The sequence below is a fragment of the Mobula hypostoma genome, chromosome 9 (assembly GCF_963921235.1).
Source record: "Mobula hypostoma chromosome 9, sMobHyp1.1, whole genome shotgun sequence".
Lineage (NCBI taxonomy): Eukaryota > Metazoa > Chordata > Chondrichthyes > Myliobatiformes > Myliobatidae > Mobula > Mobula hypostoma.
This window is the reverse complement of record NC_086105.1, coordinates 21,122,307-21,140,036: the sequence shown is the minus strand read 5'-3', so window position 1 is coordinate 21,140,036 and position 17,730 is coordinate 21,122,307. Positions and strand designations below refer to the sequence as shown.

General features: G+C 42.0%; 1 protein-coding gene across 2 annotated transcripts in view; it reads left to right on the top strand.

Moving 5' to 3' along the window:
* The window catches only part of met (MET proto-oncogene, receptor tyrosine kinase), a 159,407-nt gene that overhangs the window by 34,907 nt on the left and 106,770 nt on the right, over positions 1–17,730 (top strand). For both annotated transcript variants that reach the window (XM_063057851.1, XM_063057852.1), the window contains exon 2: positions 4,277–5,497. In XM_063057851.1, coding sequence (XP_062913921.1) covers positions 4,280–5,497 — 1,218 coding nt within the window. In that variant the 5' untranslated portion in view covers positions 4,277–4,279. The remainder of the gene's footprint in view (positions 1–4,276; positions 5,498–17,730) is intronic.

The following is a 17,730-nucleotide window of genomic DNA, read 5'->3' as shown; positions in this document are numbered from 1 at the left end:
GGAGAAGCTTGCGTGGTCCTGAGATCCCGAAAGCGATGCCGTCTGGAGCTATGCTCCTGGTAGGGTCACCCATGGCGGTAAGGTCGAGGGTGAGGTCCCTGACAAAGAACAATCCAACCAAGACCTCAACGGTGGAACAGGCAGACAAAGTTACTTCGAACTCAGCGGCTGTGAAGGCGGATGAAGGCTGCAACAAATCCATCAGCTCCAATCGTCGTGGTTTCCATGCCATTGGAATCAGTTGGTTGATTTGTGAAGTATCGTGTGCTTCTTGGAGTGCAACATCAAGTACACGTTAAGCAAATGCACAGGCGTCTTCGCTCTGTGGGCCACTTCTTCAGAACGAAGACCATCACCCTCGACCTTGAGGGATAGCCACGACGACTCCTTACAGAACAGTGCCAGAATTTAGCTCCAGACTCCAGAATGCATCAAGCTGTAATAGCATTGTATTAATGGCTACGCTACTGTGGCACCCAAATGCCAACTCAGAAATCACCAAAATGATCACAAAATGCTTTAAGAATATATATTTTTAAATTTATTAATGTGTTGTGGACTTCAAGGGTATAATTAACAATTGCTACTCTTTCCTATTATCTTTAAAGGAGGCATTGATCTCAAAAGGTCTGAAATCACCTGTAGGCCTGACGAAGTATGGAGAGGAGATTTCCATCTTGAAGAACATTAATAAACCAAATGGGTTTTTACAACAGTCTGTAGTTTCATAATGGACACTAGCTTTTCTTAAAATTCCAGATTTATTTAATTACTGAATTTAAATTCCCCAGCTGCCATGGTGGGATTGTGGTAATTGTGGTTTAAGAAATGTTAAAGCCCAGCTGTGTGTTTCCCAGACACTTGCTGGGATAGGAATTGCACCCTGACCTATGGTCAGTACAGTTAAAGTTGTATCCCCAAGGCAGGTTAAGAATGCAGTTGCCAGCTCACAGAAGCCTCAAGTACAGAGAGCTACAGATTGCAATGAAGCTTTATGAGAATAAAAGTTTACAGGGAATGATGTTTGTATAAGACAACATCTCGTGGGAACTCAGTATCACACACATTTCACAATAAGGTCCATGGTGAACAATAAGGTAGTTATGAAGGTGAAAGGTTCACCAAAGTTATATTTTAAGTAATTAATGACATTATTACCTGTAGCAAATACTATGGGAAATAGCATCAGTAATGAGTTATTTTAATATAGGAAGTGAAGTGGTAGACATTTCAAAGCATAGAGCAAATGATTTAATATGTACTGTTAACAAACATAAGATCAACACAATTTTTATTTCTAATGAAAACTCAGAGCTGAAGAATTAAAAACTTTAGAGCCGAATTAAATGAGTAAAAATAAATACTGTAACTTAATCACAGTGTTTTTTTCTCTCTAAATCCCCAAGCTATGACTCCCTATTCTAATTAACATAAGTTCAGAGAGCTGTATTTTCCAGCAAAATAGGGTATCAATTCTGGATTCCACTTGAAATCCAGCCATGAAGTAGAGTGACTGATTCAAGATTTGTTATTGTCATTCTTCAGTATAGAAGTGTAGGGGGAGAACGAAATGATTCTTGTTCCAATGTAGCATAAAAATATATAGTAAGCATAAAAACCACAATAAATAGCAGAACTTCCCATTAGCCAAACATGTTAATTCCATTTCCCGTTCCGACATGTTGGTCCATAACCTCCCCTTGTGCCAAGATGAGTCACATCTCAGGGTGGAGGAGCATCACCTTATGTCTCCAACCTGATGGAATGAATATTGATTTCCCCTTCCTTTTTTAAAAAAAAAATTCCTTTCCCTCTTCCCTCCATTCCCCCACCAGCCTCTTACCTCTTGCCTATCACCTCCCCTTCACCACCTTTTTATAATTGTGTCTTCCCACTTCTATTCAGTCCTGAAGAAGGGTCTCGGCCCAAAATGTTAACTATTCATTTCCATAGATGCTGCCTGACCTGCTGGGTTCTCCCAGCATTTTGTGTGTGTTGCTTTGGATTTCCAGCATCTGCAAACTTTCTCATGTTTACAGTAAATATAAAAGCAATCCTATAAAACACAATGTACAAGTAACTGTTTGGGTGTGGTCATATACATAAGATCAGTTTATATAAATAGACTGATTGGGTGTACATAAAGTGATGCTAGCTGCAGGACGATCGGAACATAAGTTAGCTCTGACAGGAAATAGTAAAGTGGTTGACGTGGATGTAATAGTGGTGGGGGCTGGTGGGCTGGTTAGTAGGTGGAACTGTAGATCAGACTGACAGCTTGGGGGAAGTTTATTGTGAGCCTGGTGGTCCTGTTGTGGATGCTGTGTAACCTCCTCCCTGATGGAAGTGTGTCAAACAGTCCGTAAGCAGGGTGGGTGGGATCCTTCATGATATTGCTGGCCTCTTACTGGCACTTTTCTGGTGGCAGTGATGTAGCAACTCCTTCCATCCAGTTGGTCATGAATTTATGTTAGTCTGACAAGACCAAAGACTGAGTTTCCTGGGGATGTCTGAATGCTGGCATGATTGGGCCCAACATTCCTGCTTCAGCATGAAGAAAATTGCTGTCATATACTGCCCAGTGTAACCCTACTTGGAATTTACCATGTATTTATGGTTGTCAATATTGAAATACCACCTGGTACTGTTAAATAGGTTCATAACCTTTCACACTTCCACTAAAGTATCTGCTGATAACTGAGCTTCGGGAATTTGATGAATTGTTGCTTGAGTCAGAGGAAATACCAAATATTTTCTTTCCTATCATCTTATCACCTTACATTCCCAAGCTACTGATTCTTAATTGAATATCACTGTGCATTGCTTGTTATGCTGTGGGCCTTAGCCTATGTGGTGTGTTATTATGACTGAGTGGACAGGAACGGAGTGGAAGGACCTGAAGTAGGGTTGCCAACTTTCTCACTCCCAAATAAGAGACAAAAGTAGCAGTCAAATACGGGATTCTTGTGCTTACCCCAAGAAAGACTACTATGACCAAGAAGCCTTGCGCGGGCACCTGTGTGCGCATGTGTGACATGCACATACATGACGTGCGCATGCGTGTACATGCGGATCTTTTTCTACAAATCGGTTTTGGCTTAATCTTCCCGATTCTATTAAGTGAAACTACACTGTACATACATTATTTCTACTTTATATAGGCTGTGTATTTATCATATCATTCCTGCTTTTACCATATGTTAGTGTTATTTTTGGTTTTATGTGTTATTTGGTATGATTTCGTAGGCTTTTTTTAGGTCTGGGAATGCTCAAAAATTTTTCCCATATAAATTAATGGTAATTGCTTCTTCGCATTACGCCATTTCGGCACGAAAGGTTTCATAGGAACGCTCTACCTTAGCTGGGGGAATACAGGACAAGGGCGGTCCCGTATGGGACAAACCAATTTAGCCCAATATACAGGATGGCCTGGCTAATATGGGACAGTTGGCAACCCTAACCTGAAGTCAGTGGGAATCTCTGGATTGGTAATTAGTTGCATCTTTCTCCTTCTACTTAAGCATCTTAACAATCCCACCATGCCTTCCCTAAGATCTCCCACTTACTCGTCAGATTGCTGGCCAGACATCAAAGTTTGAAGTAAATTTATTATCAAAGTACATATACAATCCTGAGATTCATTTTCCTATGGGCCTATTCAGCAAATTTACAGAGTAATAAATATAACAGGATCAATGAAAGATCAACCAGAGTGCAGAAGACAACAAACCGTGCAAATGAACATATAAATAAATAGCAATAAATAAGAAGAATTAGAGATAATGAGATAAAGAGTCCTTAAAGTGAGATCATTGGTTGTACAAACATCTCAATGATGGGGCAATTGAGTACAGTTATCCTCTTATTAAAGAGCCTGGTGAATGAGAGGTTGTAACTGTTCTTGAACCTGGTGGTGCGAGTCCTGAGACTCTTATACCCTCTACCTGATGGCAGCAGTGAGAATAGAACATTATCTCAGTGGTGCAGATCTCTGTTGATGGATTCTGCTTTCCTATGACAGCGTTGCATATAGATGTGCTCAGTGGTTGGGAGAGCTTTACCTGTGATGTACTGGGCCAAATCCACTTATGTACAGCTATCTGTGCATTAAATAAACTGGCCTAATTATCAAAAAATTGCTAATTTTTGTAATTTGTTTCAATGTTGTAAAAAGATTTACTTATAAGTTAAAAATACATGCATTATAACATTCAGTTAGTTGCCCTGTTATTAGTTGTCATATGCCTTGTATTAAATAGTCTTCTTTGTATTACAGCTCATGAAACATTCTGCCATGAGATTTCCAGCAGGAAATTGGGGTCTCTTGATGCTTCTGGGGAGCTTGGTTCAGCTGAGCAGTGCAGACTGTGAGGATGCAAAAAAGGATGTGGAGTTGGACTTGAACATGCAGTACAGCCTTTCCAGCTTCAGCACAGAAACTTTCATACAGAACGTGGTCCTCCACAAACAACGCATCTATGTGGGAGCAACAAATAAGATCTACGTCCTGAACAGTAAACTAGAAAAGATTTCTGAGTTCAAAACAGGCCCCGTGTTGGAATCCTTGAATTGTTCACCATGTGACAACTGTGAGGATATGGCAAACCACTCTGAGTCTGTGTGGAGAAACAATACGAACATGGTTTTGCTGGTCGAGACGTTCTATGGAGATCAACTTATCAGCTGTGGCAGCGCAAGGAACGGCGTTTGTTTCCTTCACAATCTCGAGGAAAATGCTCTTGCCAATTTTTCAAACAATGCCCGGTGTATGTACTCATTTGCCAACAATAACCATGACATGTATCCAGACTGTATTGCCAGCCCCCTAGGTACAAAAGTATTGATAAAGAAGAACGATCGATTTGTGAATTTGTACATCGGTGCAACATTGAGTTCTGCTCCTCTGTATTCCCGGTTACATTCAGTATCTATAAGGAGGTTAAAGGAATCCGAAGATGGCTTTCAGTTCATCTCTGATCATTCATATATGGATGTTATTCCACAGTATAGGGACACCTACCCAATTAAGTATCTTTACACTTTTGAAAGTGGGAACTACGTGTACTTTTTAACTGTGCAAAGAGAAAGTTTGCAGTCTAAGTCATTTCACACCAGAATTATTCGACTGTGCACTTCAGATCCTTTCCTGAACTCTTATGTTGAAATGCCGCTGGAATGTATAATCAGTGAGAAGCGAAGAAAGAGGTCCTCAAGTATAGAAGTGTACAACATCCTTCAGGCTGCATACGTAGCCAAACCGGGTGCAGACCTTGCTGAGCAACTGGGGGTTTCTGCTGAAGAGGATGTACTCTTTGCAGTATTTGTACAAAGTAAACCGGAGTCCTTGGAGCCTACCAACAGATCAACAGTCTGTGCATTTTCTGTAAAATTCATCAATCAATTCTTTGAGCTGTTCATTGACAGGTGTCAGAAAGAAAATCTTCCAAAAGGCCTTCACCATTTTCACAGTGGTGCCGATAGATACTGCATCAGTGAAGTAAGTTGACATTTAAGTAATAGTATCATGATTTATCTCTGACTTATGAAGCCAAAAAAGAGACATTTTCCTGCAGAATATTATAATACATTACCTTGCAAATGTTGGGAGAATGCCAATGTGTCTTTCACGAGTGCTTGAACTGGTAATTCAGAATGGGCCCCTGATGCATTTAACCAGATGGATTTTTCATATCAGTTTGATCGCTGCAATAGATGAGTCATTCTTTTTTCCCACTCGTAATGTATGGAAGGAGAAATGAAAGGCTCTCCGTAATGTAATTGTGCAGATGCCTAAAGCAGTTGTATCAATTTCCTTTCTCTTCTGTTCTTTAACCCGTGCTATTAACTGGTTTACTCTAAACTAATTAACACCTCCATTAGAAGAAAGAGCTTGGCTGATGTTAACGTGGTCTGTCAAAGGCATTGAGAAGACTTTGGTTCCTTTAAGAATAATTTTGCATCTATAAAAATATGGAATGTGCAAAGTTACTGAAGGCCATTGGAATAATTGAATAATGCTATATTCCACAATGCCTTTAACATACTTTCCATTGATTTTTTTTTCCTTCCTGAGTAATATCCAATTCATTGCTATCAGCAAATAAAATCTATCCCATCACAGTCACCCTCACCTTCTCAGGCAATTTATTCCATGTATTCACCAATCTCTGCATCATTTTTTTTTACATTTTAGGTAATACCCTTGTGGGAAATGGAGAAATTAAATCATGAGTTCATGTAATCTCTGTCAAGGCAGGGTTCAAAATTTTCTGTCCTCATCTTGTAAGGATGTGGGGAAGGTTATTATGAAGTAGTTTAAAGAGGTGGTTGTAAATTGGCACAAACTCAGTACAATGAAAAGCCTGTCTCCATGCTGTGTCTCTCTGACTGTATTGTATCCTCAGTGACTGGCCCATTCACATCCCACATTGTACCAGCATCTCCCACCCTGCTGTGAATGGTTTCCACTCAGTTTTGATCTCCTCCATGGCCCCATGGATCTCCCCACCATACTTTTTGCCCAGCCCCTCACTGATTTAACTTCTCCTGTGTCCATCACATCAATCACCAGCCTGCCTGCTGCCAACAGTCTTTGCCTCTTCGCTTGCATTTATCTCTCTAACCCCCTGATTTCATCTCCACCCTCCCCACTCCTCAGCTCTACCTTGATCGTCTCACTGTGCATTTATCATCATTCCTATCTCCCCTAGCACTCACTCCCTTCCCTCTAATCAGGTCTCCTGCCCAGGCCCCAGTACTCTTCTCTTCGGCAATATCCTTCAACCCCTATACTTGCCCTTCTATGCTACTAAAGTCGGAGGAGGCATGGCTTCTCACAACTTTCCTCAAAAAGGGTTAACCCAGCACACACTGAAAATGCTCTAACCTGGAATTCCTTTACATTGTTATTCCCTTGTTATAAAGTCTATTATTATTTTACTCTTTTTATTTCCAGTACCTTGGATATGATGTCTTCAATCACCTGTCCACCGGCCACCTCCAAATCTATTTCCTTCATTTGTTCAATGTCTAACAACACTAAATACTCCAGATCAGGAGTTTCCAACCTTGGTCCAATATCATTAAGCCAGGGATCCGTGGATCCTAAGTTGGGAACACCTGCGCTGGGTAGTTGTCGGTATTTTTTCCTCTGCCTCAGAAACTTAATCCATGGTAGTCAGTGCCATGAATTTCAAAGTCAAAGTGTAACATGCTGATCTACATGTGCAGTACACTTAGTACCATTGACAGGAAATGAATTGCCATGTCATTATGCCAGTTAATCAATCAGTATATCACCTATCTTTTCCAAATCTCTTCAATTTTTTTCATCCACTTTAAAATGGGTATGCAACCAGATTTAGTGAGAACTCATAATCCAGGGTATCTTCAAAAATGCAGCATCCATCATTAAGGATCCCCATCACCCAGGACGTGCCCTCTTCTCATTGCTACCATCAGTGAGGAGGTACAGAAGCCTGAAGGCATACACTCAGTGATTCAGGAACAGCTTCTTCCCTTCTACCATCCGATTCCTAAATGGACTTTGAACCCATGAACAGTACCTCACTACTTTTTTTCCTCCTCTTTTTGCACTACTCATTCAACTTTTTTGAAATATATATATATATATTTATGGTAGTTCAGTTTTTGTTATTATGTATTGCATTGTACTGCTGCTGCATAAGAACAAATTTCATGACACGTGTCAATGATAATAAACCTTCATTCCGATTCTGAATACCTCCTGCTGGCTTTGAGTACCATCCAGAAATCTGGCCCCATATCTTTCTCAGGACATTGCTGAGAAAGTGTGGCTCTGTTGTGGGGCTATCCATCAGTTTACATGTTAAGCTGAGATTCCATCTTCCCAAGTTAGATGGATGCAAAAGATTGACTGACACAGCTCCAAGAAAAACAGGGGAATTTTCATGCTGTCTTGACCAATATTTATCTTAACAGTATTGATCACTTTAGAGACATGCATCTGGTTATTAATTCTTGGCCATGTTTCTCTGCACTACTGAAGTTCATCATTGGCAGTAATGTGCCTGCCGATGATTTAACACATTGTAAGTTGAGTCCTGATCTTAAGTGACATCTAACTCTCATCAGCCCAGCTCTCCAACTGAGTAAGCATTTCATCAGGATTTTAGAGTCAGAGTGTCATAGAGCATTACAGTGCAGGTGCAGGCATTTTGCCCATCCACTCCATTGTGCTGCGTAACCCCATCAACCTGCACAGGGACAATAGCCTTCCATACCTCTTACATCCGTGTACCTATTCAGACTTCTCTTAAATGTTGCAGTCAAACCTGCATCCACCACTTCGGAGTCCAAAGTAAGTTTATCATCAAAGTACATATACAAACCTGAGATTCATTTTCTTGCGGGCATTCACAATAAATGCAGAGATCCACAATGAAATCAATGAAAGACCATACATAATAAAACAAGCAACCAGTGTGCAAAAGACAACAAACTGCAAATACAAAAAGAAAAAAAAGTGAAAAAAAATAACAATAAATAAATATCAAGAATGTGAGATGAAGAGTCCTTGCAGGTGAACCATTAGGTTGTGGGAGCAGTTCAGTGTTGGGTTAAGTGAAGGTACCTCCTTTGGTTCAAGAACCTGATGGTCCTGAACCTGGTAGTGTGGGTCCTGAGACTCCTGTGCTTCCTTCCTAATGACAGTCACAAGATGTTGAGGATCCCTGATTATGGACACTGCTTTCCTGCAACAGCGCTCCATACAGATGTGCTCAAAGGTGTGGTGGTCCTCATTGCAATGGACTGGGCTGAATCCACTACTTTACCCTTTCAGGGTGTTGGTGTCTCTATACCAGGCTGTGATGCAATATGCTGTAAGCCACACATCTTAGAAGTTTGTCAAAGTTTTAGATGACATGCCAAATCTTTGCAAACTTCAAAGAGAGTCACTGCTCTGCTTTCTTTGTAATGGCATTTATGTGCTGAACCCAGGACGGATCCTCTGAAACGTCACACCAGGGAATGAGTTGGCACACCCGCACCACCCTCTGAGCGAAGACGTTACCCCTCAGATTCCCCTTAAGTATTTCATTTTTCACTCTTAACCTATGGTTTGTAGCTCTAGTCTCAGCCAACCTCAGTGGGAGAAATCCTGCTTGCCTGTACAATATCTATACCCTTCAAAATTTTGTAAACCTTCGTCAAAGCTCCCCTCATTCTCCTATGATTCAGGGAATAGAGTCTTAACCTATAGAACATTCCCCTATAACTCAGGTTTTGTAGTCCCAGCAACATCATTGTACATTTTCTCTGTACTCTTTCTATCGTATCGATATCTTTCCTGTAGATAGGTGGCCAGAGCTGCTCACAACATTTGGCCTCACCAAACTTTTATATAACTTTAACATAACATCCCAATTCCTGTACTCACTACTTTGATTTATGAAGGCCAATGTGCCAAAAGCTCTCTTTACAACCCTATCTACCTGTGACTCCACTTTCAAGGAATTATGGATCTACATTCCCAGAACTCTTTGTTCTATCTCACTTCTCAATGCCCTACCATTCACTGTGTACGTCTTCGCCTGGTTGGTCCTCCTAAAGGTCAACATCTCACACTTGTCTGCATTAAATTCCGTCTGCAATTTTTCAGCCCATTTTTCCAGCTGGACCAGATCCCGCTGAAATCTTTGATAACCTTCCTCAATGTCCACTAAGCCCCTAATGTTGATGTCATTGAGAAATTTGCTGATCCAATTTACCACAAAAAAGCCAAGATTTTTTGCCTGGCAAAATTGACTCATCCAAATGCCGAGCAAGTTCTGTTGTCCTAAGTATGTTGCACAATGTGACTTCCACATTTCATCTATTTGTCTTTGAACAAGAGTTTTTGCTGAATGGAATTGCTTTAATTATTTGATCTGGTGACATGCAAACCCTGCTCAGAACATCCCTTACTGCTGACAGAGTCAGTTCTTCTTCAGTTGTTTTTTTTGTAATTTATTTTTTATTGAAGTTCATCATCAAACAAAACTTTCCATAAGATGTATTTCAGATACTGTACATATATATCATATAGTCATATTTGTCACAAATCTCCACATAATATTTATCTGAGGTATACATTTATAAAAAGGAGAGGAAAGGAAGAACAATCAAAAGAAGAAAACTATGTACAAAGTAGGGCATGATCTTTTTTTACAACATATTCATTAACTTGTGAGAATAAAATTAGGCCTATGAGGTGTTATGTAGTTAAACCATTTTTCCCAGTATGAATCAAACTGTTCCAGCTTATGATTAACAGATGCTGTTACCTTCTCCATTTTGTAAATGTCCATTGTAATTTCCATCCATACATTTAAAGTTGGGCTCTCCTGTGATAACCATTTCCTGGTAAGGGTCTTTTTACCAGCCACCAGCAGTATATTCATTAAATATTTATCTCTTTTCAACCATTCTTGAGGTACATACCCAAAATATATGGTCCTACTTTCTAAGGATATTTCACATTTAAAGATGTTGTAGCAGTGTGCTACACACAGCGCTAGAATAACCACACGGAGTCGGTGAGTTAGAGTTGCGATGAAAGGGATATATTCAAACTTCGCGGCCTGCTTTTAAAGCCTTCCCATTACCGCCCTCCCTGGGGCGGGATTGCTGTGGGGAATGCATATTCCCAGACCCTTCCCGCGCGCGGGATTTTCCCCCTGCTGGTGAAGATGGCCTGGCGCCCTTTCTGCTGCCGGCCCTCTGCTTGTGCGCGCTGTTTCGTGAGCCGGTTCGTGTGCGCTAGAAAGTGGGTCGCCACATAACCCCCCCCCCCCAGAACCGGCGATACCTCCCCCGATGTCCACCGTCTGGATCGGCCTCTGTTTGGGAGGTCTGCCCCTGCGCCGCGGTGCCTGAGCCTGGACCGGTTGCGCCAAGTCCACATGGGCCAGTTTGAGTCGGTCCACCATGAAAACCTCCTTTCTCCCCCCAATGTCCAGCACGAACGTGGACCCGTTGTTCCTGATCACCTGAAACGGCCCCTCATAGGGCCGCTATAGCGGTGCCCGGTGTCCGCCCCGTCGTATAAAAAGAAACTTACAGTTCAGCAGGTCTTTGGGTACGCAGATCGGGCTCTGTCCGTGCTGTGAAGTGGGTATGGGGGCCAGGTTACCGAGCCTCTCACGTAGTCTGTCCAGGACTGCTGTGGGTTCTTCCTCTTGCCCCCTTGGGGCTGGTATGAACTCTCCTGGGACGACCAGGGGTGCGCCGTACACCAACTCGGCTGACGAGGTATGTAGATCCTCCTTGGGCGCCATGCGGATTCTGAGCAGGACCCAGGGAAGTTCGTCCACCCAGTTAGGCCCCTCCAGGTGGGCCACGAGAGCCGATTTCAGGTGACGGTGGAAACGCTCCACTAGTCCGTTCGACTGTGGGTGGTAGGCAGTTGTGTGGTGTAGCTGCGATCCTAAAAGGTTGGCCATAGCCGACCACAGGCTGGAGGTGAACTGGGCGCCCCTGTCGGAGGTAATGTGGGCCGGTTTGTGTGCGCTAGAAAGTGGGTCGCCACAATGTCTTGTAGGGCATTGTGTATTCCACGTCAATAATCTTTGACAATGGGTCATTCCCAGAAAATATGATAATGGTTTGCATTTTGATTTCCACAATTTCTCCAGCAAACAGGGAGGTTACTATCATAATGGGATTAGTTCTTCTTCAGTTGTATGAGGCTTTCCAGATTTAGCAATGAGCAATGAAATGTTGCACGAAGCATGCAAACCATCACTGTTTTGTTGTGAATTACTGGCAAACATGTTTTGAAGTTTTTTGTTTCTGAAAGTTTTCACAAAGTGACTGGAAATAAGCCAAGTTTTTGTTTGCTTATCAGAATGTCTTCTCTTCAAACGTTCAGGGAGCCAAATTTCATTGTCTTGTTTGAAAAAGCTTTTTCACACAACAGACACATTGGCTGCTGTTGGTTGCTTGGTGCTGGTATAAATCCACATTTCAGATACACCACACTATACTGTCTACACTTCTTTCTTGTTTGTTCTGCTTCTGCCATTTTCATTGTAGATTAACGACCCACAGTCAATTGCGTATTGTTTTATTCCAGCCTCCAATACTGCAGTCAATAAAGCGGAAAATTATGACATCATCATAGCTCAGGCAAACTGACTCCCTGCTTACAGGGAGGCAACGATATCTCGATTGGGCTGTGGGCTACAGAAATGCAGTCAAGACCATTTGTAAGGGCAAATTCTGAACTTTACCCCATTGAGCACCTACCGTAATTCATAGGAATTGTGTAACTGTGTGATTATAGTGTGGGAATTGTACTAGTTAACGCTGCACTACAGTAGTGAATGGCAGTAATGCATGGGCCAGGCCTGGAAATAACATGATATCTTCAGTCCAGATTTCTCATGATATGCCAAATACAGAAGTATCCCATTGCTTTTAAACACCTATAATGTGCTTCAAGCAAAGTCTAAGAGAAAGGTGGATTAGCAAGAGATCATTGTAATCAATTATGAGGCACTGAGAATCAAATGATTATAATAAGTAATTCATTTCTTAACTTAAGCCTGTAATCCCTCAACTGCCCCCTTGGTACTGAGTGCCCCCCCCCACCACCCCTTTATCTCTGTTGTCCCATAGAAACTCCCATTGTTCTCAGGGAGTTGTCAATATTGTCCACTTGGGAACCATTAGTTGGGCCCACAGCCCAACCGAGATATCACTGTCCCACCTTAGGTACCTTCAAGCGAGAGTCAGGTTTTGCCTGAACTATGATGATGTGAGAACACTATCATGTTTCACTAAAACCTGTATACAACTGATGATTTAAACCAGGGGTCCCCAACCTTTTTTGCATCGCGGACTGGTTTAATATTAACAATATTCTTGCGGATGTGGGGGGGCGGGGGGGTGGGTGTTAATCACAACCGGAATATAGGTGATAGGTCACTTATAAGTGGCTAATACACTCAATTTCGTTTCTAAAGGGGTTTAGCTAACGAATTTAATATTAAACACACAGTACATATTTTCCTCGCATGAATATAGTGATAAGTCAATTATAACAGTGGTCCCAAGCCTCCGGGCCACGGATCGATTCATTGCCGTGAAGAATGCAGCGGTACAGCGGTGGCCGGAACGCACCCAGCACATCTTTAAGATGCCGATTTTTGCCAATGCTCTAATTGCCGATTGCATCGCCTCTGATCTGGGCCGACATTTACGTGCCGGGCAGCACCTAATCAATTAGCTTGTTTATTTCGACTTTTTTCTTAAAGATGTGCTGGGTGCGTTCTGGCCACCGCTGTATTCTTCGCAGCCCGGAGGTTAGGGACAACTGAATTATAAGTCACTTATGAGTCAATAGCATCATAACATTTTAAGTAACATTTGAATATTAAACACACAACGCATATTTTCCTCGTATGAACATATAAAATTGTTGCAACACACCAATATCGCTGAATCAGTGGGAGCCTTGGTCTTGTTTTCCTGCAACAAGATGGTCCCGTGGAGGGGTGATGGGAGACAGCGATACTCGAAGGGGGTTCCTTATGTCCAGTCTATTCTACAATTTAGTTTTCGTTGCATTCATCGCAGAAAACTCCGCTTCACAGCGATATGATGTTGGAAATGGAAGCAACGTTTTCAGTGCTTTTGTGGCTCTCTCAGGATATTTAGCCCTGACTTTGATCCAGAATGTCAGCAGAGATGTTATGTCAAACATACTTTTCAGCCCACCGTCATTTGCAAGCTCGAGGAGTTGATCTTTTTCCCACGCTGACATGGATGATTCACCGGAAACATTCACAAATGGCTCACGGACCCATTCCTTTGCACGTCTTGGGTCATTTGCGTCTTGGGTCACTGATGACCTCGCGTGCGTTAAAGTTCAACAGTGGGCATGACAAGGAATGAGGAAAAGTGCAGCTGACTCATATCGTTTCCTCGCGGCTCGCGGCCCGTGGCCCAGTTGCACATGCTTTGCAGCCCGGTACCGGTCCGCGGCCCGGTGGTTGGGGACCGCTGATTTAAACCCCAGGTGTGCATTTATGTCATGATTTCTTCTGTTTGAATCTACTCTATTCTCCTATAACATTGACAAAATGCATTAATTCTATCTCAGAGCATTTTCTGCAATCCCATTCCCAGACATCTCACCCTGCAAAAACTCATTTCAGGGAGGTAGCACCATCAATTTGCGGGAGACTCCCGGAACTTCCGGGAGAGGTGGAATGTCTGCAGTAGAGTAGCTCCTTGGCAGCTAGCCAGCTAGTTTAAATAATGTTAGCTATTCTAATGAACGAATGACACCTGTTAAACTCACATCAACATGTCTTATACAGTCTTAACCCACCGTGGGCAATAGAAAAGTCACTGTTGCAAACAGTGCAGCGAGCAACACTGTCATTATTTTTGACCCCTATTAGGCAGGGGTACACTTTAGTGTAGTCTGGGGTGATGTACGTTTCATATTTTCTGTTTTTGGAACTCTCTCGCTCTCTCGCGCTCATTTTCCGGCTCTCGCTCTCGCTCTCTCTTGCTCTCTCGCGCTTGCTTTCTCGCTCTCGCTCTCTCTCTCTCTCTCGCTCACTCTCTCTCGCACGCACTCTCTCGCTCTTTCTTGTGGTCGCTCGCTCTCGCGCTTGCTTTCTTGCTCTTGCGCTCGCTCTCTCTCGTGCACTGTCTCATGCTCGCTCTCAAAAAAATCAATTTCCGGGACATTGTATATAATTTGCGGTCATCAGGGAGCCACTATCAATTTGCGGAAGACTCCCGGAACTTCCGGGAGAGGTGGGATGTCTGCATTCCCCTGTAGCTTGATTTCTTTTACATGCCTATACAAGCTACTCCCCATAATTTGCCTACCATCCATTTATGAAATGCAAGGTATAAGCAGCGGTCAAGTAAACTTCTTTTGAGATACGAGAGTAACCAGTGCACCCAGAAGAAACCCACACAATCATGCAAACTCCATACAGACAGCACCAGAGGTCAGATTGGAACGTAGCTCACTGGAACCTTGGGACAGCAGCACTACCTGCCGCACCAGTGTGCCACAGGTTCTGTGCACAACTGCATGCTTTTAAAGATAGCTTGTGAGACAGATTGCTGTCATCAGTTGTCAAGAGGAGCACGATGGATTTGTTCCGCAGTGAGGGTGCAATAGGGTTCGGTGAGGAAATTCATGCAATTCAATTACTCTAGGGAAAAATCTCGTTACGTTTTCTTGCACAGAAATTAAGGTTTTATTTACAGGCTCTGTCAGAACCTCGTCCACTTATAAAGAAATAAGTAGTACAGAATTTTTTTTTCTGAATTATGTGTATTTCTGTATTATTCCTTTAATGGATTGTCTGTTGTTAACATTCCATTTAGGATAATTCCATTAAGGCATTCCATTAGGATAAGCTAACAGCATTGAAATTTAAAGCAAATTCCAAATTTGCTTTATTTGCTGGGCTATTACAGGAGCGGATTTTGGGCCTGATTGAAGCGATGGGGCCCAGGCCGAGAGCAAAAAATGAACTGACGTTTAACTGATTTAAGCGCTGCGCCAGATTAAAACGATCAAGGTGTTGAGGACAAGAATGGAGGACAAACCGATGTTGAGCCCACCTGAGCGCTGAAGTAACTGCAGCTGTGGCCTACCCATCGGCATTCATCTCAACACTGAACTGACTCCATGTCTGTGGCCTGCAGCCATCAGAACTGGCTCTGTGGCTGTGGACTGGCTTTTGAAGACTCTATCATTCATGTTCTGTGTGTTATTTGTTTACTTTTTTATTGTTGGTGTGTTTTGTTTTTTTTCACAATTTGGATGTGTAACGTGCTGTAAGATTTCACTGCTGATGTAATGGCCTCTCTAATGTTTCACTGCTGATGTAATGGCTTCTCTGTAGCAGCAATGTTTGGGTTATGACTAGAGATAACGGGGGCTTTGGAATGTGTGCCATCCAATGAGAGGCACGTTGCTCTTTCTTGTGGGTCTGAGAGAAGGGATTTCGCAGTCTTTTGTCAGGGAGAGGTGAAGAGAGAAGACGCAAATGGAGAGAGTTGGTAGACTGCCAGATGGAATGGACTTGGAGCGAGGATCCAAAAGTCAGCTATGCTCAGAGGAGGTGGACGGGGAACGAATGGACAGAACCGTGAGCTCCAACGTTGCGACTGTTTCATGAGAATGGGCCCTTCCCCTTTTTTGTTTCTTTACTAACCATATAGTCAAATAAAGAATTATAAAGCTCAACCGTTTAATTGCATATTGTGTACTGTTGGTTATTTCATGGTACTGATTTGTAACAGGGGAATACATCATGTAGCAACCACCCAAACAAGATTTCTTAAGTTTGGCTGGGCCGAGGGCTGTCTTCCTCTAGATTAAGCCACTAGGGTTACAGATATTTGACAGCCTTTGTTGTGTGGGCACTATTGTATTTCTTTGTTTTGTGGCTGACTGCAGAAAGACGAAAATCAAGGTTGTATATGGTATACGTACTTTGATAATAAATGTTCTTTGAACTTCTCAACTTTGAAATAGATAACTTATTTTTACATGGAGATACTCATCCAAAAGAAGTTTGATCAGGGGCCAAATTTCAGCTGATGTTTAATAGTAAAAGAGCTTTAATTTTTTGGCAAATTTGCTTTATTTCTGATGCTGTTTTTTTTCACCTCCATTCCACAATCCTTCACAATAACAGGCTCATCGATTTGCTCCTTTTCAATTCTAGTTTTCCTCCTCTTTCTGTCTTCTAATCACTCATGTAGACGAAACCATTATTTTGGGTTAATGGCTATGAAGATGTTTAACTGATTCCAATTAGCATTATTTCAGGGATAATTTGATTAAACTGCTGACTAACATGGTGGCATCTGTAATGCAAAGTCATGTGTCTGTGGTAGCATCTTGTGTATACTGTACTAACCTTTGATAAACAAAAGGGGACCAGAAAAGCTATTGCATAAGTTAATGCTAACTTATCTGCCTGCTGTAGACCATGGTATTATACACTGAAAATAGAAACAATTCCTTTTTTAGAAATATTGATTAAAACCCTTTAGATTTCTCGAAGGAAACCCGTGTGCATGTTAAATTCATTAGTTCTGTGAGTGTACCCATACCTCATTGTTTAATTACATAAATTGACATAGCAAATTGATTTCTGCCTGTGAAGGCACTTATATTGTGATAGTCTGTGTCCCTCATGGGTTGAGACTAATGTCTGGTAATGATCAATATTGATTTGTCTCGACTACGAATGTTGAAATGAAACAAAAACCACAAGTATTGTGTAAAGAAAATTGATAGTTTTAACTGGGAACACGTTAATACTAATTTGGAAATAACTGTGAATTAGAATTGTATATTTTCAACTTTTTTTTCTACCAGACCATTTCATGATTTTTCTTAAGCATTAATATTAACAAACTCAATTTAATCTCAATGCCTAGAATATGAAAGCTGGTTTACATCTCCATTTTGGACATGGTTGGTCAGCACAGATGCAAAACTAAACTGCTGTAGATTTTCTTGAATGACCATAAGTCTGTATTGTTCATCCTTGTTTCCCCTCCGTGAATACTGCCTAAAATATCATGTAAAATGGTGGTGAATATTGGTAACTCGCGTTGAGGCATTTGATGTTGCAGTGTTTGCCGAGCTTGGCAAATAGCTTTCAGACGTGTCATCACCAGTCGAGGTGATACCCTCGGTGCGCAGTTGTTGGA